The following is a 26,482-nucleotide window of genomic DNA, read 5'->3' on the forward strand; positions in this document are numbered from 1 at the left end:
ATGAGCTCATGAGCGTGTGAGTCTACACGGTCGTCCTACACGGGCATGTGTCCCTTTATGTTAAGGAAAATTTTCTGAGTAGCCAAAGGTTTTTCGAGCATGCCTGTATTTGTCCCGCATTGCTCTCCGATATGTTATAGGTCTTGAAGGCCTATACAAGGGACGAGATGTTCATGATTGAAAGGTTTTAAATTCAAATGAATTTTGTGATCCAAGTTAGTATACTGAAAGTGTAAAGTTCCGGTAATGCCTCGAGCCCTGTCCCGGTGTTGGATTCGGGCTAAGGGTGTTACAGAAACTCCTTTTGCTGCTGCTTATGCCATGAAACAACTTTCACTACTTTAAAAACACCATGTTTGGTTGAATAGACCACAAAAAAATTAAAAAGGGAGGAGAGTAAAAAGAATGTAATTCTTATTGTGTATTTTCATTGGCATCATGAGTAGTTTAGCCAGTACCATTTTATCACTTTAGCTTTAATTATTCTTTGGGATCACTTTGATATTCAACATTTAAAACTTAGTTGAATTGTATTTTTGGATAGAAAAATTGATTAAATTGTTAAGGTTTAAGTTTTTTATGAAGTACATATGAACTGCGTCTTGAGTTGTCATGACAGTGCCCTTAAAATTTATCAATTAAATTATATTTTAAAAATTGAGGGTGAAAGTTAAGGGGCTAAATTATTATACTTATCTTTATTCGCAATCAAATATATTTATATTTAAGTGTGACTTGGAAATGATAAAAATTACAAAATTAAATAAAGAAAAAATTAAAGAAAAAGTATATATTTTATTTGAAATAAAAAAAACCCACTACCAACTCCAATAAACCTATGCAATAATGAAGGGTTCAACTTTTTAGTTCAAGTTTTTATCTTTATTTGATATAACAAATGGGGTTTGGACTTCTAGCCCAAGTTCTAATGTATGCCTGTAAATTCCCAAACCATGATGATTCTAAAATGTGTAATGTGGCAGCCATTCAATTTTTTATCTTTAATTAGAAAAAGAATCAACTTTTGGTTTCATCTCTTTGATAATAACTTTAATCATGATCATCAACAAATCAATGAGATGAACACAAGTTTCATTAGAGACATCCCACCAAAAAAGGGTAGCATTGGACAAGAACTTTTATTATTAATATTCCATTCATTTCATACAACTTTTTACCAGCACAAATGAATAAAGAGATCACGAAGGGATTTGACAGATACCAAGAAACTAAATGTAAAAACATCATAAAGTGATAAAAGGTAAGCATTTCATGGTAATGTCTACCAGAATTGCTTGAGACTGCTTTGAAGAGCTGGAGTTGAGTAAACAGCTCGCCATCCTTGTTCCGTAGGGTGAACTGTATCCCAAAAGAATTTGGATTTGGGATTGGAGCAAAGTGTGTATTGCTTCACACCATTTTCATCTACACTTCCACATGAAAATGCAGCACTCACTCCAACACAACAGGGCTCAAATGGATTCACAAATGTTGGACTCACTGCAAAAAACCCAATATATTTCATGTTTAATGGAGTTGTGCAAGAAAGAAAGAATAGGATTGTGGGAGTCACCTTGATGTGCTTGTTTTTGATTGAAAACGTTCCAAAAGGCATTGTAAATGTCAAGTACGAAGAAAGAGGAGCTGTTGGTTTCTTTGTTGAGATCGTTCACTGCTTGAGCCAAGAGCTGGTTATGGAGACCAACGAGGGCGTTTTCACTTTCGTTGCATTGCTCAAAGGAGAATTGGGCAGTGCTTCGAGGGAGGCACCCCAATGGTTGCAGTGCACTCGCCGCTATTTTCCTCACTCCCAAGTTATGGATGCGTTTCAAGTTCACCTTCATTTGGTTCACAACCCTTCCAATGAAGACTGGAAATCCCTGAATTTTCACACCAAATTTCTCTTTTCAACCCTCATTTTTCTTTCTTTTTCATAATATCTATATTAAACAACAATTCTGTCAAACGAGTGGATTTGGTAGACTAGCCATAAACAAATTAAAACGACAATGTTTTTTTTTCTTTGCATGCATAAGATCACAAGGACAAGACAATGAAATCAGTATAAGTTACATATCCAAGGTAAAAATACCATAGAGGCGCCTATATTAGGAATCAGATTATATTTTACCCCCTCTAATCAAAAAATGAGCAAAATAATCCCTATACATTAGACCAAAAAGTAAACAGATCCTTTTGTTAAAAATTTCATCCATTTCTGCTGTTAAAAATCGATCCACATGTCACTATCTAATTATTCTGCCAACCGCGTCAATCTTTTAACAATACAAATTGATAAAAATTTTAATAGAAATAACCATTTTGCTTTTTAATCTAATGTATAGAGATTAATTTGTCTATTTTTTTAGTAAACAAAGCAAAATGCAATCTGATTCCAAGATGTAGCTGACCACACATAAGATTGGGACACCACAAAAAAAACCAAATATAACCAAGTCATAATTTTGGCTAAGTGCCAACATGAAGTCAAATTTTTGTACCTAATATCATGACAGCACCTTTCACAATAATTCTTTGTCCCTTTCTTAAATTTTAATGAATTTTTTCTTCAATTGGGCCTTCTGTCCTTTTTTGCAAATGAGCTATATTATTTAAATCATTATCTGGTAGAGGAAGTGTCATTACAAGTGGGGTTCAACAAGTTCAAGCATACAATCATTGAAGGTTGGATTGGTGACACATGGCACATAGTGAGCATATATATATATATGAATATATGTGAGGTGTTATTATTACCGCAGTAGAGCCGTTGGTGGCAATGTAATTAGAGTAGTCATTGCCTGCAAGACTGACAAGCGCAACAGAAGTTTTCAAGGCCCTCTTGGGGTAGACCGAGTCATTGAGAAGCTGTTGCAAGAAATCGATCTGGGTTGTCATGTTTGGCTCAGGAGCTGGCGTGTCGAAAACACCGGTTCCTCCATAAGCAAAGTTCAACCCATACTTGAGACGACCCCCCAGTTCTTTCCTGTATCTGTAGGGCACTGGTGTCTTAATCGCCAAGTACCCAGCTGCTTGTCATAAAACAACCCAATTAATTGTTTACTAATAAAATCAATATTTATGGTACTGTGATGATTCAGAAAGTTATTGTCAGTAAACTGCATAATCCTATGGCTGGAAAGCACCATAATAGTAAAGTTGATGGGATTAAAAAACCTAATGTTACTTTTAGAGTTGATGAACTAGAAAAGAAATTGTTAACTATTATAAACTTTACTCCAAGACAGCTCCTTGTTGTCATGAGTTGTCTGTAACTTTGAGTTTAATGCTTTAATACATTGTGAGTGCTACACTAAGGTTAAAAGGTATAAAATGTAAATCATAGTTACATTCCATTGATTCAACTTAATTAAAGGGGGGAGGGGGAGGTAAGAAAGTGAAGAAAAGGGGTTGTTGAAAGAAGCAATTATTTATAATGGGATGCAAAGAGGCACTGAAAAGAATGGTTAATGTTAAAATAATAGTGAAGAAATCAAAAGTTTACAATACTTGGAATCGCGTGAAAAAGTTGGAAAATGATCTCACAAGAAGGATAGAAATAGGAAGAAAAAAAGAAGAAGAAAAAGAGTGAGGTCGGGCACTCAGACTCTGCTGATCAGTATAAAAACAAAGCAAAATTATTATGGCAGAAGATAGAAGGAGGAACCCACACCACATAACTCAGGTTCAATATAATATTATTAAATTGTAGTACAATAAATAAGAAGTAAAGCAAAGCCCATTAGTTGTACAAAAGAGAAAGAGCCAAAGCTAAAGCTAAAGGTAAAGCTAAAAATTAAAAGACTTGAAAAGATGAACACTATCATTTTTTATCCTAAAAAGGATAGAGAGAGAGAGAGGGGTACCGATGAAATCAGTCAAAACACGACCATCAGAGAAACGGCCAGCAGGTTTCCCGGGGAATGTAATTCCATAAGGAAGTTTCCAGGAACTTGCCAAAGCTTTCCTGTTGTTCCCTGTATCAGCGTAGGAATCCCCGAACACAAACAACATCTTGGGTCTGAAACCAAAGGTCCACACCCTTGACCCTTCAACAACATGTTGCTCCTCACCTACATAATTCATTCACAGAAATCAAAAAGATTAAAGATAAAAAAATAAAAAAATAAAAACTCTTCCAGTTCCAGGCCACATGTATAATGAAGCAAAGGGTTGTTTGGTGTTACCTAAGAAGAGGGAGAAGAGGAAGAAACAAAGCAAGGAGAAGAGAGGGGTGGGAGTGTCCATGACAACGAAATTAAGCAGGGAAGCAACTGTTTTTAGACAAACAAAAGAGAGGGAAGAAGAGGAACGGGTTTATTGTTTGTAGGGTAACCGGGAATCTCAACACTTTATATAGTGGGAGGAGGGTAACGCTTTTCCATTTAAGCGGTTGGTCAAATTTCAATAAAGTCGTCGTCAATTATATTTTCATATTAATTTAAAAAATAACATCTTTCAAATAACCAAAAAGAAAATTTCAAATCATATTACACAATTTTTCTTTATTTCATCCAACCAAAATAAAAAAAAAACTGTCCTCCAAATATGAGAAGTCAGCCTTTTCTTTGGATATTGGTAGAAAATTAGGATGAGTAAAATTTGATTCAATTTGTATTTTAAATTTTAAATTTGAATTGAGTTGAATTTTATAATTCGAATAATAGATTAATATAAATAATATTATGATCCATGTCAATTTTAAAAGTAAACAATTGACCTTATTGTCAACAAAAATTACAAAATAAATTCAAAATATTTATAAAAATTTTAAAATTTATATTTAAAAAAATATATAAACAACATTAAAATTTTAAAAATGTTCTAAAATAATAATTTTGGGAATTTAAATAACTTAATTAATTATTTAAGTTTATCATATTAAAATATTTTTTTCTTTGAAAAAAAATTCAAATATATATAGTTTCAATTTTACGTGCTCTAACATGTAATTAGTTATATTGTAACAAGATTTTAATTTGACATGTTTAATTTTTTAATTTAAATCGAACAATTTCACTTGATTCGATTTGACTTGAATTTCATTTCACACTAATCGATTCGAAAAAATTTCAAATCAAGTTAGGATGATAAAATAAAATTCGTCTACTCAACTAACTCGAAATTTTTTCACTCGATTATATCGAACGCTCGCCCCTATTGGCAATTAGCTTAAAATATGAATTTCCTCCCTCTACTTTCAATGATTGGGTTCCTCAATTAAAAAATAGATAAATTAATTTATGTACTTAGATTAAAATTAAAATTAGTCTTTTTACTAAAAATTCCATTCATTTCTACAATTAAATAATGACGTGACTTATAGAATAAATAGGCAACGATACATGGTGCATCATGTATACTTCATATTGATATAATATTTTTGCTTACCATGTCAACAAATATTAAAAATAAAAAATCTTAAAAATAAAAAAAGCTTTAATAATTATTTGAAAATTCATGTCCAAGATTAACCTAGATAAATAGTTGTCTAAGTTCATCCTAAATGTATTTTTTTTCAAATAATTATAAAAAAATGATATAAAAAATTATTTAAAAATTATAACAACTTGTAAAAAATTAATATAAATTATTTAAAATTACAATATATATTGAAATTGATGAATTAGTATAAATATAAATTTTTTAAAAGAAAATAATTAGAAAAGTAATGAAATTTTTAATGGAATGAAGTTGTTTATTCCTCCATTTTAACCACCACTAAGTGGACCAAAATCATGAAATATGTTACAAATCTAGATAAAAAAAATTAAGAGAATATAAGTCAAAGTAAATGGCGAGAAATATTAATATTGCTCACTCAAAATTCATCCGGCTCGGCTTGAAGACCCGTTCAAAATGTGAGAGGGTTTGGACAAAAATATAGGCTCGAAAAATAGGATTAAACAAAAAAAAGACCCATTTAAAAAATAAATCGGGCCTCGGGTAAGGCATTTTTGGCCTAGGCCCAGCTCGAATTCATTAAAGGACAAAAAAATCTACCTTTTTTGTATTTTAATATTATTTTCTTGTTGTTTTCTCCCTATTTTGCGACTATTTTGTTGTTATTATTTGGATATTATATAAAAACTTATTTTATTGGTAATTTTGTTATTATTTTAGAGGATTTTGCTTATTAAGTTAGATCTACCTTAGTGTTATTTAAGTATACATATTTTTTAAATTTTATTTTCAATTTGTTGTGAGATATTTATTTTGATGTTTTAGTATTTTTTATGTATTATATATATTTAAAAATTATGTAAAAATATAAAAAAAAAACTAATACTGGCAAGCTGGGTCGAGCTTGGGAAAAATTTTAAGCCCATTTTTCGGACTGAGTCCAAGCGTAACAAATAGGCTTAAATTTTTTGTTGAGCCCAGCTCAAACCATGAACACCTTTACTCAAAATAAAAAGTTATAGATTTTATAATTTTTTATATGTAGAATGGTGATGGTTATTTTAATTTTAGTTATTTTTTAAATTAAAATTAATTTTAAATTTTTTATTTTTTAATAATTATTTAAAAATAAATAAAATTTTTAATAATTATTTGAAAAACCATATTCAGGACCAACTTGGACAAATAACTGTTTAGATTCATTTGAACTTGGACACCGATTTATCTAAGTTTATCATGAACATGGTTTTTCAAATAATTATTAAAAAATTTATTTATTTTCATAATTTTTTAAAAAATTTTAAATGTCAATTGATGTGGAAAAATATCAAGTTAACATGAGTTACATGTGACACATCACATGTCGCTATCTACTTGCTCTGTCAACTAAGTTATCACTTAATGATAGAAATTGATAAAATTTTTAATAGAAGAATTTATTTACTTTCTGATTTAATATACATAATTTTTTTAAAAAATAAATTAAACAAAATACAATTTGAATTTTGGTATAATGAAATCCATACTACTTTTATTATGAAAGTGCTAACATGTCCTTTGTTTTGTAAACGCAGGCAAGTCAATGCTTATACGAATTCTAACGTTACTTTCATTTGAAAAATCATGCCTAATCATCACGTTTATATAAAATTATAGTAATTATTTTTTTTTTCAAGAGTTAAAGTTAGTGTACTCGAAGAATTGCTGGAAATTTAGAAAATTTTGGATAAAAATATCAGTTCTAAGAATTGAGTTTGAAAAAAATTTAGACTCACCAACTTGGTCTAATTCGTTTTGAAGTTTATAATATATATTTTTATTTTTTAATATCATATAATTTATATTGTATAAAATTAAATATATTATATTATAATGTAAATATTTAAAAATAGTATAAGGATACACTTATACTAGTGTAAAACTCACGTAGTTTTACATAATTTCATAACATTTTCAACAATTAATATTTTAACAATCCAACAGTCATATTCAATTTATGTAAATCATGTATGTTAAATTTTGAGTAAATTAGAAAGGTCGAATTATATGTTTTATGTAAAAAAAATTAAATTGTTAAATATATTTTAATAAAAATAATATTTTGAATTGATCTAAAGGGATATTGGATTAATTCAAAATTTTATATACATGACAAATACAATGATATTGATAAATTCAACAGTTAGATTGTTAAAATATTAATCATAAAAATGTTATGAAAGTGTGTAAAACTACTTGAGTTTTATACCACTGTAAGTTGATTTGTTCTCCAAAAAACATATTAAGTTGTTTATATTTAGAATTTTACTAAAAGAAAAAATATAACATATATATATATATATATAAAAGAGAAAACATTTGATACATTATGGAGGTTTTAGACTCCACAAGTAAGGTTAAGAAGTTGACAAGTGTCATGTAGAGGTATAATAAATTATTAAAAATAATTATTTAAAAAAACACAATAATTTTTTAAAATTACTTGTGAAATAAAAAAAAATACATTGTTGTATACCAAATATTAACCCTACATAAAATATATAATTAATAAATATTAAATAATAACTTTGGTTGAATAAATTTTTGTGAGTTATTTACAAATATAAATATGTTGGGGTAAAAGTTAAAATTCATATTTTGAATTAAGCCGAAATAATCCATATTTCGTACCAAACCCGACTTTGACTTAATTGCAATGTATTGAGTTGATATTTTGAAGAGAAAAAATTAATAAAGTTAAATGTTGTGGCAAATAAAGTAAAGTAGGTGATATAAAAAAGAAAACTTCTAAGAATGTAAAACATACCCACGAGGTTGTGTTTAATGGCGTAATTGTAATGCCAAACCAAAACCGACTTCCTGCTTTTCTCCTTATTGGATGCAACAACGCATTCAAAACATTTGCTTAAACAGTCTCACATGCATTACCCTAACCTTGACATGCTCCATCAATTAACTCAACTTCCAATTTTCTTTATAAGGTATAGTCTACCTTTATTATTTTTCAGATTTTAAATTTTACATTTAATTGTTAATACAATTAAATTTATTAAGCGTACATATTTTGAAAGAAAAAAGAGTAAACTATATTGTTACTCATGGGACCTTCTTATTATGGTCACCCCAAAATTTTTTTGATTAATTTGATCACCTCAAAAAAGAAATTGATTAAATTGTTCACTTTTGTTAAATGGTAACGGAAGACTTACAATGCATTTGAATGAAAAAATTTTAAGGTGACCAAAATAGGAACGATATCAATTTAGAGTGGCCAATGAGGTAGTTTGCATTAAAAAAATATTCAATTGATGGTAATGTAATTAAAAAATGACGTTTGTAATGAGCTTGAATTTAACAAAATAATTTTAATAATGTTAATTGTTGGACATAAATTTTGAAATTTCAAAAATAGAGAGACGAAATTCCTAAAAATAAAAGTACAATGACTAAATTTCATATTTACGAAGAGTACATGAACTTATAGTATATTTTAATCATATTTTTTAATATCCACTACACGTGATTTTACTATACAAAACAATAATCTCGATTTATTTTGCTAATTATTATATTCTACATTATGACATACGCACGATTTAAGTAGAAAAATAAAATTATATAACAAATATATTTATAAAAAATTGATATAAACAATAATGAAACTAACTAAAGAGGCATGATTCAAATTCTATTATGTTTATTTTTTATTTTATTCTATTTTTCTATATAAAATATATATAATGACAAAAACACCTTCAAAATAGCATAGTTTAATTTGTAAATTAAAGGTATTTTCATTTTTTCACAGTTAAATTAGTACTCAATTAATATGTGAAACCAATTCAGTCAGGGTGCTAAGGAATAGATTTTGTTGGGCTCACGATGTGAGTGAAAGAAAATAGTGGAGTAGTAAGGAGCTTATATTTTAATACTATTGAACTTGTGTTACATTCTTGGATTTTTAATTTTCAATTGTTTAATTAAAGGTAATATAAAAATATGAAAAGACAAAAATGTCATAATAATATTATTGATTAAAATTTTAAAAATGATATTTCTAGGATAACACCAACACAATAAAATGCTTAAATATAAATCAAAATAAAATAGAAGCCTATCATTTGCATATATATGTGGAAGCCATGAATTTAGAACACAATTGTATGTTTAAAAATAAGATAGAATAAATAATGAAATTTATGGTTTGAAACTAATTAATAATAACACATGATACTATGCTAAAATGAAAAAAAAAATAGTCCGAGTTCAAATATCACCACATGTATTTTTTATTGGTTTTTTTAAAATAAAAGACTAAATTATCCTCGAATAATATAACTTATTTTAATTACGGAAAGGCATTTCCGTAATTTCCCTAACTGAGCTAATGACTCAATTGAGGGTGGTTCCAACTCAATGTAACACTTAATAATAGTATAGATATAAAATTAATGGATGCAATAAAGTATGCATAATACAAATTGGAATGTAAAATAAATATTAAAACTAAATTTTAGTTAAGTAGCAAATTAGAAGTTTTGCAAACCCAATTAGTTTGGGTTCAAATCCCACCACATGTATTTATTATTATTTAAAAAAAGTAAATTATCCTTATTTTAATTACGGAAGAGTATTTATGTAATTTCCCTAACTGAGTTGGTGACCCGGTTGAGGGTGACATCAAGTCAGTAAAACATTTAATAAATAATATAAAGTTAAAGATATATAATTGATGGATGAAAAAAAACGTGCATAATAAAAATTGAAATGCATTAAAATATCAAAATAAAGCTTTAATTGAATGGTAAATCAAAGTTTCTATAAATCTAATTAGTTTAGGTTCAAATCAAACCATATGTATATTTTATTCATTTCTATTATTATTCTTAACTAAATTAATAATCTGATTGAGAGTAACACCAACTCAATAAAACATTTAATAAATAGTATAGATAAATATTAAGTTAAATATATAATATAAAGTTTTCAACTATTTAACCATAATTAATTTATAACCAATACGATGCAATTTAAGGAGAGGTCTAATACTTAAAAAGAGGACTAATCATTTTAGACACTCAAAATTTATATATCTTTAGCAATCACTATTATAATTGGTTGACCTTTTGTTTCTGTCCTATTTCATCTCTTTTTTTTTAATTACATTTTATTGTTATAAATTTTAAAAAACCATAAACTTTTTTGGTTTTTTTATATAAATAATCTAAATATATTTAATTAATCGATAAATACTCACTTATTTCTCGACCTTGCTTTTTAAATTGGGATAAATTACAATTTATTCGGCAAACCTATCTTTAAACTTAATTTTACCAAGATGACTTCTTAGGGGCGCCAATCCTAGTTTTTAAGCATACATAATTTAAACCAATTAATTCTATGAGAAACTCCCATCCTTCTGTTAATTACGCCTACATCCGCTCGTTAATCTTCTTAAAGGATTTAGCTACTCATTAATCTCGAGACCATTTTTCTAAGAATTAATTTAATCATGCAAAAACATATATTAAACTAAAACAAAAGGAAAATAGAGATTGATCTATTTAATAAACTAGATACGCCCAGTTCTGCAAAATCCTTTAACAGTTGAAGAGATATCGATGTCAAAAGGCAAAAAGTGAAAGAAAAATATCAAAATACTTAAGAATCAAGTCTTGGACTCAAATCGAATCCAAGTTCAAACAAAAAATAAAAACTGTTTTTAAAAAAAAAAATTAAAATCCTAATTAAAAACTAAGTCTAAAACTAAAACCTAAATTCTACCCTAACAACTTGCCTCTGGCTTAACATTAACTTAACTATTTATAGGCAGAGTTAGTTGCTCAGTTAGGTTAATTACAAGGCCTTAATTAGTCTAAATATGTATTCTACGAATGAAAACACCCTTGATTAATTACTTTCCCTCTGTCAGACTTGTGTCGCTACATACAACTTCGAACATTAAATATGGAACTTGTTCAGCTGTGTTACAACTCCGGAAGCTCGTGTTGAGACCCGATTGTCATTCCTAATGCTTTTGGGCCTGAAAATAGGTGTTCTACACACTCAATTAACTTGTTAAAACTACCTTAAGATCCATATTGGCCTAAAAGGTCAAGTAACTCAAAATTATGAATAAAAACACTTATTTTGCAAGAAATTAATTCTCAGGTATTGAAACTGAAAATGTAATAAAATAACCTAAAACGACTTAAAAACATGCTCGTTAATTTTCAAAAAGTACCTAATTTGCCACTACAAACTATGGCAGGTCATCAAGCAGCACCAATAAATTTAAAAAATATATTTTTTAATAGGTATTGCCGGGGTGTCAGGCGACACTGGTAATATTTTTTAAAAATAATTTTTAAAATTGGTGTCGGGTCAAGTGGCACCGATTTTTTTTAAATAGTTGTGAAGGGAAAATAGAAGACCAAAAAAAATTAATTTATTAGCACCGGTGGTCCCACAAGGCTGTCAAGTAGCACCTGTCACTATATATACTCCATCCTCGGTGCAAAATCTTCATATTTGGTTTTCTATTGATTTTTTTGTTGTTGAAGAGAAGTAAAAAAGGAAGAAATATTTGTGCTTAGAAGTAGGGGAGAAAACAGAAAAAAAAATATCAATGCTCAGTAGAATGGGAGAAAACAAAAAAAAATTATTTTTTATGGGTGTTTGAAATTTGGGGAGAAAGATTTATTTGTGTTGGTGTTTTATGGAGAAATTGTGATAGTTTTAATCTATGTTTGAGTTCACGATAATACGATGGCGCTTGGAGATCCACATATTTCATTTGTCGTGTGGGGAGTGCACCATCACCTTAAAAGATGTTGCATTGCAACTCGAGCTCCCAGTTGGCAGTGGTTATATGGTCATGAGTTCAAGTATAATGTTAAAACTTACTCATGGAAAGTCTCACTATGTGACAGCCCTAAAGTGACCCTAGTCGGAAAGCGATTTCGGGACCGCTAAACCGAGTCACTAAATTATTTGAATATGATAATTATTGTTTAAAATATGTGAATATGAATGTGTGAAAGTTTTAAGCTTCGATTTAGTTAATTGCATGTGAATTTAGTTAATAGGACTTATGTGTGACACTTTTGAAATGTGATAGGTTAATCTATAAGGATCTATTAGTGCATGTAATCAAAAGGGTGGACTTGCATGTCAATTTCCCCACTTAATTAGTAGTGGCCGGCCATGACAATGAGGGTGGACAAAATGTGATGGGTAGAACATGTCATAAACATGTTGTGTTAATGCTTTATGTTAGAAATGATAAAATAAGGAGCATGGTAATAAAATAATGAAAAGGAAAATGATGAAGAAAAAAAAAGAAAAAGTTCTCATGTTGTTGAACTTGGCCGAATAGAAGAAAGAAAAAGAAGGGAAAGAGCTTGGAGAAAATCGGCTATGGTGGTTCACTAGACTAAGGTATGTTGATGTTGTTCCATGAGATTCATGCATATTTTTAGTTGTTAGCTTGAGTTCTACCTAGCCCATGGTTTAAATCTTTGCTATGAGATGGAGATGATATTCGGCCATGGGTGTTGTCTTCTTGGTTGGTGTTTGATGTTGTGGTGATGAGGCATGAAGATGAGCTAAGTTTCGGCTAAGGTGGACTTGTGTTGATGTCATTTGCATGCTAAGTGTGAAGCTTTGTAGTGATACATGTGATGGTGATTGATGACTCTTGGATTTTCTTTTTAGCATTTTTGAGTTAGACATTAAGTTCTTTGTTTAACCCATGACCAAAATTGAAATGGTATGGTGTCTTGATGCATTCGGCCATGGTAGGAAGTAGATGAGAATTGGTAGTAAGGTGAAGTGCAAATGTTAGTATTTGATTACTAGTGTATATATGTGTATTAGCCGAGTTTTGAACTTGAAACAAAATGGTAAGTAGTCAATACAAGTAACCATATTTGTAGGAAGTATTAAGCATATAATCGGCCTCAACATAGACATGCATATTCGGCCACATGAGGTAGATTGGTGTTGCATGCATTCGGTTAGAGGCAAGCATATTGATGCTTTTATCTTGGCTTAGATAATCGGCTAAAAGAGAGTGTGGGCTAATATGTTGAGTTGATTCATGATTTCATATATATGTGACTCTAATGTCTAATGTATATATGGGTTAAGTACCTTGAGTTTATCTTTTTGATGTTCAAATGATTAAATCAATTTATTTGTTAAATTAAGCTCAAGAGCAAAGGGGAACTAAATCCGATAAAGGGAAGGAAAAAGTGATCGAATAGCCGTCGAAATCGTTCGACAACATCCGAGGTAAGTTTTCGAGTAATGAAACTTAGTTTACGATTTGATTAAGTCATGACGTATAATCATAACAAATATACGGTGATATAATGATTCTATTTGAATTATATGTTGAGTTAATTAGTCTATACGTATGATGGGTAGCCGTATGTGCATAGAGATCATGTCACAAAGCAAACCAAATCATGCTGTTTGTATGTGGCTATTGAGCCGAAAATGGTAATGCTTAATAATTGACTTGTGTTTGAATTCTAGTTATGAAAATGAAATAAAGATGTGTCATGATTTACTGATATGTTCATGAATATTCGGATGATAACGGGGCTAAGTCCCGAAGGCATTTGTGCTAGCGACTAATTCCGGGCTAAGTCCCGAAGGCATTTGTGCGAGTTACTAATTCCGGGCTAAGTCCCGAAGGCATTTGTGCGAACTACTATATCCGGGCTAAGTCCCGAAGGCATTTGAGCGAGTAGTTATATCCGGTTAAATCCCGAAGGTACTTGGTTTGGGAATGAGCGATCTTGCTGTAATAATTTCAATTAATATGCTCGTAAAATCCCAACGATGAGGTATGTTTCGTATATACATTGGATTAGTTGAATCCTTTTAAATAGTATTCGCTTAGTCGATTAATGAGCTTCCGACTTTTGGTTAAGTTGATCTCTTATGTATGAGTATAAGGGTTGGTAATGTGAAGTAGGTATGATTTTGAGAATGTGTGTATATGAAATTATTCGTTTAGTCATATGAATGCTATACTTCAATTGTGCCTAATTTCATTGCTCAAAACTTACTAAGCATTAAATGCTTACTCCGTTTCTTTGATTCTCTGTTTTTTAGATTTTGGTTCGTCAGCTATCGGACTCGGGATTGTCGAAGTCGAAGTCGTCCACACTATCAAAGCCCTTTTGGTACACTTTTGGTTGAACTCTGAAAATGGCATGTATAGGACTACCCTTTTTGTTGTTGGTCATGTACCATTTGGTTTTGTATAAATTTGGATAGCCATGCGAAAATGGCTTATATACACTTTGAGCATAGCATTATAATCGTTTTGTATGTTGTTCATTGAGAGGTATGGAAATGTTTGGTAACGATTAGCCATTGTAATGGTTAATCATGATCATTTTGGTGCTTTGTATGACAAATTCTAGTTGATTCATGGAAAACCATGAAATAGGTAAAGTTTACCTTAAAAACAGATGCTGACAGCAGCAGTGGTGTGGATTTGAAAATCACTAAAAATAGTAGGAATGGAATTAAATAGTGAATAAATTATTTAATCAAACCTTGATGAATCTACTTTCATATGGAAGAAACGAAACAATCATATGAGTCGTATTTTAAGAGATATTTAAGTTTTCGTGGAACAGGGCTAGAGCGATTTTTGGATCCCCTGATCTGACTTTGGAAATTCACTAAAAATTAACCAGAGATAATTAGAGGTCATGCCAATACGTATAGATTCCTTTTTGAGTCTAGTTTCGTTAGAAACAAATGGCATAAGTAATGAAGCCCTGTACAGGAAGATATATAAGTCGTAATGCATGAAGGTCAGAGCAGTCGAACCCTGAAAAAGGGGAGACTTTAACTAATAAACTGTACTAATTGGCTTGACCAAAAATTCTAGAAAAAAATTTTTAGATGGATATATGAGTCTATTTTCAGGTAAAATTTATGAAACTGGTTTTCGAGTTTTGGAACTCAATATATGATTTTTAAGGTAACAGTGATGCAGTTAGCCAGCTTGTCTGGAAATTTTTAAAATGGACTGTGAAAATAAATGAAATAAGTCCGTAAATACCTCGTGTTCGACTCCGGCAACGGTCTTGGGTACGGGGTGTTACACACTAGCTGGCGGTGGTTATGCGATCAAGTTTCAAACCACCAGAAGATGATGTTTTATAAACCCCAGAAATAAGTTTGAGATTATAATCATATGGAAAAAAATGTTTAATCAACTTATTCTTTTTTTCAAATAATTACTTTTTTCGATCAAGATTCATTCATGTGGTGCATTAACGCACCCGTGTTAGTGATTCATTCGTAAGTTATGTGCATCAACTATTGAGTGGTACAATGAGGATCAATTTCTATGACAATTCATGTGCAAATAAGATGTGCCAAATGATCCACATAACTTCGACAATGTCCGGGAATTAATAAGAGAGGAAAAGAAGCAAAGAATTGGGCATTGGAGTATTAACAATTATGGAGCGCCCGGATGAAGAGGAGACTTCTGTTAGAGTCTTGTTTATTTAATTTCACGCCCTCGGTCCACTACTAATGTTGGTACATGGAGAATGGGATGTCTTATTTATTTGGTGGGCAATAGATGGTAGTCCTTAGGCACATGCATTGATAAGGGCATTGAGAAAGTGGACTGAGTTAATCACATCGTTGCCGAGGTTACCCACCTCCTACTCCCGAACCAGAGCTCAAGCCTGAGCTTGGGCCTTAACCTCCGAGGTCACATACATAATCGGAGGGTAGTTCTTATCATCCAAAGTTGTGGTTTGACAATTTTGATACAGGGTTTCATTGCTACGCATATCATCTGAAGATGCCCGATTGCAGTTTTAATTATCAACAATCAAGTTCATCAATGATGGTTAATATGTTTAGCTTGACACCTCCATACTCCTAAGACTCCATCCCTGGGAAAACCTTTAGGACATATGATTTTTCAAGTTTGCTCAATACACTCTAAAGTTCATTTATGGATGATGAGAATGCAGGTTCGGGTGAAGAGAATATTGACCATCAAGAACAACCCCAACTCCAACGAATGGCACTTCAACGGTTCACCCCACGGATGACTCCATTAAACCACGAATTTTGATACTTGTAAATTTAATTATTTGTGCTATTTATTTTTATACAACATTTAGAATACATAATGTAATATATTTATTTTGTTCGAATTTAGTTTAATAAATTCAACATGTATAAATTTCTTATACAACATTAAAAATACATTGTTTTACATATATTTTTCCAACATGTGTAAATTTCATACTTTGTACATATATTTATTTGGTTCAAATTTAGTTTAATAAAGTCAATAAACCCTTTGATAGCTAAAAAAAATAAAAGTGGGAAAAGTCAGTTTAATTGATAAAAACATTTAAGGTACATTTGAACATTGGGTACATAATATTATACTCCCCCTGACCGTGATGATTGTCCAGGATGGTAGTTTCGATGCTATAACACCCCTCGCCCGTATCCCTCACCGGAATAGGGTTCGAGGTGTTGCCCGACTTAAACTCAATCAATCACACAAAAACAGTGCCAAAAAATTTCAATCAATTTAAAACTTTTCTTTTCACATGCAATCTGTCCCATATATGGGCTTACGAGGCCCAAAACATCACTAGCCAACACCTTTGGCTAAATTATAATATCACATACTCAACATTAAAACCCTATACATGCCATAGACTAGAAATACTAAGATTTACTTACACCAATAGCATGAGCTCGACAGTGTGATAATATCTCCGGCGAACTCCAACCCGAGCAGGTAACCGAAGTCAACAATCTATAAAACAGAGGAATGTAACAACGGAGTAAGCTTTCATAAGCTTAGTAAGTCTTAAGCAATGTAAACAAATAAACGCAATTATACTTCGATTATTCAATTTCTTAAGTGGCCATATTCTAGGTATATTGCCATTTGGCCGAATACATACAAACACATAATGCACGTTCAGCATTCTTATCACACTTAATCTGAATTCGTATAACATAATTAAATCGAATACTTTCACATACTTTCACACCCTGACCCGGTGTATCATGATCATAGATATAGTTATAACATTTATTCACGTATGTATCACAATGCACGTTTATGATTCATTACAGATCAAACTCACATATGAGTACATAATGCGTACCTGGCCCACTTAACGTACTGAATGTATTCATTTGTCAACCTAACACGAGGTACCTTAGTCATGGACTTTTCTCAAATCACTGGCATTTCGCCTGTTAGGCTCGAGGCCCGACATCAGTTCACCGGCATTATAGCCTTCTAGACTCGAAGGCCCGAATAGTATCTCACCGGCATTATAGTTTGCTAAGCTCAAAGGCCCGAATAATCAAGTCAACAAGTTCCATATAACATATTCATATCAATTAAGTACTAACATCATTCGAACGTATATAATTATACATCTCAAACACTTTTCTTTCATCTCATTTTCACACTTAGCACTTGATAGCTTATGCATAACATTTCACTCACGTTCATTTCAAACTTATCATTCGATTATAAAAGCATATTGCATTTTTACCAACATGTTATACTTTCTATTAGGCCATATAAGCATGATACAATACACTACCATTTCATCTTTAACATTCGGCTAAACCCTTATCTTACAAGGAACACCGAATTCACATAACATATCATTTCACCGGCATTACGCCTGCTAGGCACGAAGGCCCGAATACACATCACTGGCACGAAGCCTGCTAGGCACGAAGGCCCGAATACACATCACCGGCATGAAGCCTGCTAGGCACGAAGGCCCAAATACACATCACCGGCACTAAGCCTGCTAGGCACGAAGGCCCGAATACACATCACCGGCACTAAGCCTGCTAGGCACGAAGGCCCGAATATAATACCAGCACTAGGCCTGTGAGATTTATCCCGGATATAATACTAGCACGAAGCCTGCGGGATTTAACCCGAATACACATCAAATATCATGCATATTTAATCATATATTAATACATCTCATTCAACATATCACATTCGTAGTCATTTGCAACAATTGGGTATAAGCTCCATATGAACACCATCGTTTACATTTCGATTCAAAAGTTATTCATAAATATCACATATCCATTTCACCATTCAAACTTAACCCATAGTGACCATTCGACTATAAGTCATATACATAAATTATTTATCGCACAACTTAATTCAAGTAGAACCAAAAGGTCACGATTCATCTAATATATACATATTGCTCACTGATTCACACACAGCCTTTCAAATTAGCAATTATAAGACGGTTCCGCACATAGTCCATCCTTATCGATAATTTACGATGGTTTTACCTTTACTCACATATATGTCATAGGCATTTTTACCTATGCTTCGCAATTCACATTCATGATTCAATTCCAATCGATTTAACATGCATAAGTACATATCACATACCTTAATAATTTACTTTATGGAACGAATCCACATATCGTATTAGCCCATTGTCTTATAGCACCACACTTTTAGTAATTTACCTCATCGAAGTTCACATTTAATCACTTTAGTGCCAAGCCATATTCGGCTACCACAAAGGACTAATAATAATAATTTTATACACATCATGGTTTCCTTTAGGTATTTAATAATCACAAATTGTGATATCTCCACCAGCACATATATGGCACAGTTTATTCATTGTAACACTCATTTAGTGCATCAAATTTCCAAATCCAATTCAACTTAAGCATAATAGCCATAGTCGGCTTATAGCCTTAAATCATTACATATTCGGCACATTAACTAAATAAAATTTACATTCCTTTTTCCATATTAATTTAACTCTTGGGCATATAAAAAGGAATCAAGCTTAAACACTTAAGAACTTACCTTGAATGTTGCCGAACGATTACAATGGCTATTCGATTACTTTCTCTTTTCCCTTATCCGAATTTTGCCCCTCTATGCTCTTGAGTTTGGATTTTTCTTCCCCAAGTGACCGAACATTCAAGAGCTCTTTTCCTCTCCTTTCTCTTCTATTTTCAGCTTTCATGAACAAGAATGAACAAAAACCTTCCTTTTCTTCCTTTTTGTTATTCTATTACTAAACATTTTATGACACAAAATAACATATATTATTTGTGCCATACTTATGCCATAACTTCAATAAAAACATTTGCACATGTTGTCTGCCATTAACACCATGGCCGGCCACTACACATAAAATGGGGAGTTTGACATGCAAATCCTCCTATTTTGCACTACTATTTATTAGGCCACTACATATTAACCTATATCATTTTCAAAAATTTTCACATAGGTCCTATTTCATAATTTCACTCACAAATGGCAGAATCAAAGCATGAGATTTTCACACATGCACTTTCACATGAAATAAACACATAATATAACATTTGATTATTTTTGGGACTCGATTTTGTAATCCCGAAACCATTTTCCGACTAGGGCCAAATTAGGGTTGTCACAACTCTCCCCCCTTAGGAATTTTCGTCCCCGAAAATCTTACCAGAAGAAATAGTTTCCACTCTAAAAACATTTTAGCAAAATTCTCGGAATCACAATTTTCCATTCTTCACATGTATCTCTTTTTACCAAAAAATCCGGAACTTTGGTCTACACCAACAGATCACATCATAGATACTTTAGTCACTTCATCAAATAAAACCTTGCACATGCAAACCCTATCTTACTGATCTTTTCTCGTCAGATGATAAATCATAATCCAATAAGATTTCTCTCTTAGAAAATAATAAAATTTTTTATTCAATTTGGATAGAAATTCTATCTCACAACCACTTCTATAATACCACTGATTTCTTTTATTCCATATACTTGTATAATCTATTAAAACCCAGATAAACAAACATTTCACAATCAGAGTTCATATGAAGATCCGTTACATAACCATTAATCCATCTGTATACTTTTCCATATCAGAACAATAATAACATTAACAGAAATCTTATATGTCTAGATATCCAAAATCAAATAACTGTTATTCTGAACTCATTTTGAACTATCACATCTCATATACTTTTATAAGATGGAATACCATTCAATAGAAACAGAAGAATAACATCATATGAATTTATCCTTGAATTTATTCCGATAATACTACAATGAAATCTTATAATAATAACACTGATAAGGGGGTGGGGTCGTTAAGCCTCGAATGGAACTTTCATATTTGTATACATAGATAACTTTATCACTCATCATAATATTACGCACATTGATTCAAACATTTCAAATTTCCAATTCGTTACAGATACAATTTCACATATCTCAGTAATACACGCAACTTTATTTCAAGTGAATATTAGAAAAACATAAGTGAATTTATCACAATTCACACTTTCATTTCTCTTACTCAAATTACCAATAATGTCTAATCAAGTTTCCACATTTAGTATTGATCACTTGTCAATATTTATCAAATCGGAAAATGTCTTACGGTTTTGAGTACATCACTTACTTGATGCCATAGTCCAACTATGGTCTTATACTAGTTCTGCTCTGCCCGTGCTGATGCCTATTCCCGATAGGTCTTACACTAGCACTCACTGGGCTGTGCCGATGCCTATCTCAGATAGGTCTTACGCTTAGCACAAGTCGAGCTGATGCCACGTCCCCGACGGGTCTTACACTAGTTCATCTGTCTCATGTATTACCATGGTCCAACCATGATCTTTTCCGTCAATTCATTAGTGAATGATCGTACTCATTCCCTTTCAATTCCGTCATATCACAAATATATCACAATCAGTTCAATAGCATTTTCGGATCAATTAATAATAGCTCGGTTGGAACACATCATTACCTGAGCAAAATAATTTATAAGAGCCGGGAGATATCACACTATCACGCTTTACTTATGGCATGTACATCTAGACTCTTATACTTGCTATGTTAGTCCGAGAACTGACTAAACCATAGCTCTGATACCACTAAATGTAACACCCCTCGCCCGTATCCCTCGCCGGAATAGGGTTCGAGGTGTTGCCCGACTTAAACTCAATCAATCACACAAAAACAGTGCCAAAAAATTTCAATCAATTTAAAACTTTTCTTTTCACATGCAATCTGTCCCATATATGGGCTTACGAGGCCCAAAACATCACTAGCCAACACCTTTGGCTAAATTATAATATCACATACTCAACATTAAAACCCTATACATGCCATAGACTAGAAATACTAAGATTTACTTACACCAATAGCATGAGCTCGACAATGTGATAATATCTCCGGCGAACTCCAACCCGAGCAGGTAACCGAAGTCAACAATCTATAAAACAGAGGAATGTAACAACAGAGTAAGCTTTCATAAGCTTAGTAAGTCTTAAGCAATGCAAACAAATAAACGCAATTATACTTCGATTATTCAATTTCTTAAGTGGCCATATTCTAGGTATATTGCCATCTGGCCGAATACACACAAACACATAATGCACGTTCAGCATTCTTATCACACTTAATCTGAATTCGTATAACATAATTAAATCGAATACTTTCACATACTTTCACACCCTGACCCGGTGTATCATGATCATAGATATAGTTATAACATTTATTCACTTATGTATCACAATGCACGTTTATGATTCATTACAGATCAAACTCACATATGAGTACATAATGCGTACCTGGCCCACTTAACGTACTGAATGTATTCATTTGTCAACCTAACACGAGGTACCTTAGTCATGGACTTTTCTCAAATCACTGGCATTTCGCCTGTTAGGCTCGAGGCCCGACATCAGTTCACCGGCATTATAGCCTTCTAGACTCGAAGGCCCGAATAGTATCTCACCGGCATTATAGTTTGCTAAGCTCAAAGGCCCGAATAATCAAGTCAACAAGTTCCATATAACATATTCATATCAATTAAGTACTAACATCATTCGAACGTATATAATTATACATCTCAAACACTTTTCTTTCATCTCATTTTCACACTTAGCACTTGATAGCTTATGCATAACATTTCACTCACGTTCATTTCAAACTTATCATTCGATTATAAAAGCATATTGCATTTTTACCAACATGTTATACTTTCTATTAGGCCATATAAGCATGATACAATACACTATCATTTCATCTTTAACATTCGGCTAAACCCTTATCTTACAAGGAACATCGAATTCACATAACATATCATTTCACCGGCATTACGCCTGCTAGGCACGAAGGCTCGAATACACATCACCAGCACGAAGCCTGCTAGGAACGAAGGCCCGAATACACATCATCGGCACGAAGCCTGCTAGGCACGAAGGCCCGAATACACATCACCGGCACTAAGCCTGCTAGGCACGAAGGCTCGAATACATATCACCGGCACTAAGCCTACTAGGCATGAAGGCCCGAATATAATACCAGCACTAGGCCTGCGGGATTTATCCCGGATATAATACCAGCACGAAGCCTGCGGGATTTAACCCGAATACACATCAAATATCATGCATATTTAATCATATATTAATACATCTCATTCAACATATCACATTCGTAGTCATTTGCAACTTTCGGGTATAAGCTCCATATGAACACCATCGTTTACATTTCGATTCAAAAGTTATTCATAAATATCACATATCCATTTCACCATTCAAACTTAACCCATAGTGACCATTCGACTATAAGTCATATACATAAATTATTTATCGCACAACTTAATTCAAGTAGAACCAAAAGGTCACGATTCATCTAATATATACATATTGCTCACTGATTCACACACAACCTTTCAAATTAGCAATTATAAGACGGTTCCACACATAGTCCATCCTTATCGATAATTTACGATGGTTTTACCCTTACTCGCATATATGTCATAGGCATTTTTACCTATGCTTCGCAATTCACATTCATGATTCAATTCCAATCGATTTAACATGCATAAGTACATATCACATACCTTAATAATTTACTTTATGGAACGAATCCACATATCGTATTAGCCCATAGTCTTATAGCACCACACTTTTAGTAATTTACCTCATCGAAGTTCACATTTAATCACTTTAGTGCCAAGCCATATTCGGCTACCACAAAGGACTAATAATAATAATTTTATACACATCATGGTTTCCTTTAGGTATTTAATAATCACAAATTGTGATATCTCCACCAGCACATATATGGCACAGTTTATTCATTGTAACACTCATTTAGTGCATCAAATTTCCAAATCCAATTCAACTTAAGCATAATAGCCATAATCGGCTTATAGCCTTAAATCATTACATATTCGGCACATTAACTAAATAAAATTTATATTCCCTTTTCCATATTAATTTAACTCTTGGGCATATAAAAAGGAATCAAGCTTAAACACTTAAGAACTTACCTTGAATGTTGCCGAACGATTACAACGGCTATTCGATTACTTTCTCTTTTCTCTTATCCGAATTTTGCCCCTCTATGCTCTTGAACTTGGATTTTTCTTCCCCAAGTGACCGAACATTCAAGAGCTCTTTTCCTCTCATTTCTCTTCTATTTTCAGCTTTCATGAACAAGAATGAACAAAAACCTTCCTTTTTTTTTCCTTTTTGTTATTCTATTACTAAACATTTTATGACACAAAATAACATATATTATTTGTGCCATACTTATGCCATAACTTCAATAAAAAAATTTGCACATGTTGTCTACCATTAACACCATGGCCGGCCACTACACATAAAATGGGGAGTTTGACATGCAAATCCTCCTATTTTGCACTACTATTTATTAGGCCACTACATATTAGCCTATATCATTTTAAAAAATTTTCACATAGGTCCTATTTCATAATTTCACTCACAAATGGCAGAATCAAAGCATGGGATTTTCACACATGCACTTTCACATGAAATAAACACATAATATAACATTTGATTATTTTTGGGACTCGGTTTTGTGATCTCGAAACCACTTTTCGACTAGGGCCAAATTAGGGCTGTCACAGATGCCGGCACTTGTTTTGACTATAGTCAACTATTTTGCATAGACCTCAACTTTTTGGTTGATCGTCTCTATCAAGTCTATGTCACCATGAATCCTGGTGAAGTATGGCCGACCTTTGGGTACCCTAAATAGCCATTGGTCTAGGAGCAACTCGAATATAGGCGAAGGTATTTTCAATGTTAAGATGTGGCACCCTAAACCTAGTCGGGACTAACTGACCTAAATCTGAAACGTCACATTAACCACTTACATGACTCTCCTTATCGATCATCCAAACACACCATAAACCAACCATCACACCAATTAAAAACAGTCTTAAACAAGTAGTTTTAATCAAACAAGTCTAAATCATGCTTTGGCTAACATAATACAACAAAATATAAATAGGGGCCAAACTGTCATTTTACACATGGGAAGCAAAAGTCATAATTCATGAAATTTGGTTCATTCAGTGCCTTGGGCATTCTATTTTAAACCATATTGGAAAATTTTAGCTTAAAGCGAAAATTTAAAACTCATTTAATTTCAAAACAAATATAAGGACTAAAATGTAAATTTTACAAAATATGCAAATAAACCAGTTTAATAAAGTGGAAATAAAATTTTGAAATTAAATGTTTAAATGCATGTCATGTAAAATTTCAAAACATTTTGTGTAGTTTAAGGACTCCAAATTTATTGTATAAAAATCAGGACCTATTTGCAATAGTTTCAAAATATGCCCAGAACAATTTAAACGTCGTATCGTGACCACACAGTTCCCACATCGCAACACTAACTCAGTATCGTGATATCCTATAGGGTTCATCATGATATCAACTCAAAAATTTGCAGAAAAATTGCAACATTTGCATATGACACTTTGACACTCTCATTGTAACAGCCCGTTTTTAGTCAAATCAGAATAGTGGTTTCGGGACCCTAAATCTGAAGTCAAAATATTTATTTTATTATTATTTTAAGGTTTACAGCATGATAATTTTTTTGTGTGAAAATTTCGTTAAGAAATTTTATCGTTTGATTAGTTAATTTGATAAAAAGGACCAAATCGCGTAAAGTGAAAAATTGGAGTTCTATAAGTTAAAAGGGCTTAATAGCTTTGAAATTAAATAATGGAGGTCCTTATGTGGTAATTGTACCATTATTAGTTTGAGTGGACAATTATGGACAAGTATTAAGTGATTTATATTTTTATAAACAAGGTTAATATTGTAATTTGGTAAATAAAGGTTAATAAAATAAAACAAAGCCAATTATCATTCTTATTCCATCTTCTAGCTGAAATTAACCTAAGGAATCCATTAAAAAAGCTTCAAAAATTTGGCCAAGCTTCCTAGTTCAATTGTAAGTCTATTTTTGTCCCGTTTTTAATGATTTCTACGTTTTTGAGATCGTTGCAACTAGGTCTAGCTAACCCAGGGACTATTTTGCAAAAAATTTAAAGATTTTAGATGTTTTCATTGATGAATACATGAGTATTTTGATGTTTAATAATAGATTATGAATGCTTGTTGATAAATATACAAGTTTTGTTAAGTGATTTTTAGTGAAAATGCAAATTAGGGGCTAAATTGTAAAATGTGTAAATTTAGTGGCTAAAATGTGAAATAAATGAAAAATATGGCTGCTAGGGGCATAATAGTAATTCAGCTAGCATGGGTTTATTTTTAATTTCATTAATTGATTATTTTATGAAATAAGGACTAAATTGTGAAAAATGTGAAATATTAGGGGCAAAAGTATAAATGTGCTTTAAAGTGTATTTTGGACTAAATTGAATAGAGGGATAATTAAATGTGCTGAATTTGATATTATATAGATCAAGAAAAGAAGAATTTGGAATTAGATCAAGGGAAAAACAAAGTTTCGGATTAATCGGTCTAGTTTATCGTTTTTGAAACCGAAATAAGTTCGTATGCGATAAATTTCATTATAAATGTATTTTTAAATGCTTTGATATTGCTTAAATTGTGAATACAAGACTTCGGACAAATTCATCAATGACTCGATGGTAATTCGGCATACGAAATCCCGGTTGAACCTTAGGAATAGTTTAGGATACTAGTGACATGTCATTAGGAGATACATTGAGTTGGC

The 26,482-nt window shown here is 31.8% G+C and overlaps 1 protein-coding gene across 1 annotated transcript; it reads right to left on the bottom strand.

Annotated features, from left to right (window-relative positions):
* Positions 1 to 1,128: 1,128 nt before the first annotated feature.
* On the bottom strand, positions 1,129 to 4,312 carry LOC107948466 (GDSL esterase/lipase At5g03610-like). The gene is given in 5 exon segments (NM_001327546.1): positions 1,129 to 1,500; positions 1,574 to 1,880; positions 2,758 to 3,029; positions 3,867 to 4,073; positions 4,188 to 4,312. Coding segments are annotated over 5 exon segments (1,065 nt in total). The 5' UTR covers positions 4,249 to 4,312; the 3' UTR covers positions 1,129 to 1,282.
* Positions 4,313 to 26,482: the final 22,170 nt, after the last annotated feature.

The sequence above is a fragment of the Gossypium hirsutum genome, chromosome A04 (assembly GCF_007990345.1).
Source record: "Gossypium hirsutum isolate 1008001.06 chromosome A04, Gossypium_hirsutum_v2.1, whole genome shotgun sequence".
In the NCBI taxonomy this organism is placed as follows: domain Eukaryota; kingdom Viridiplantae; phylum Streptophyta; class Magnoliopsida; order Malvales; family Malvaceae; genus Gossypium; species Gossypium hirsutum.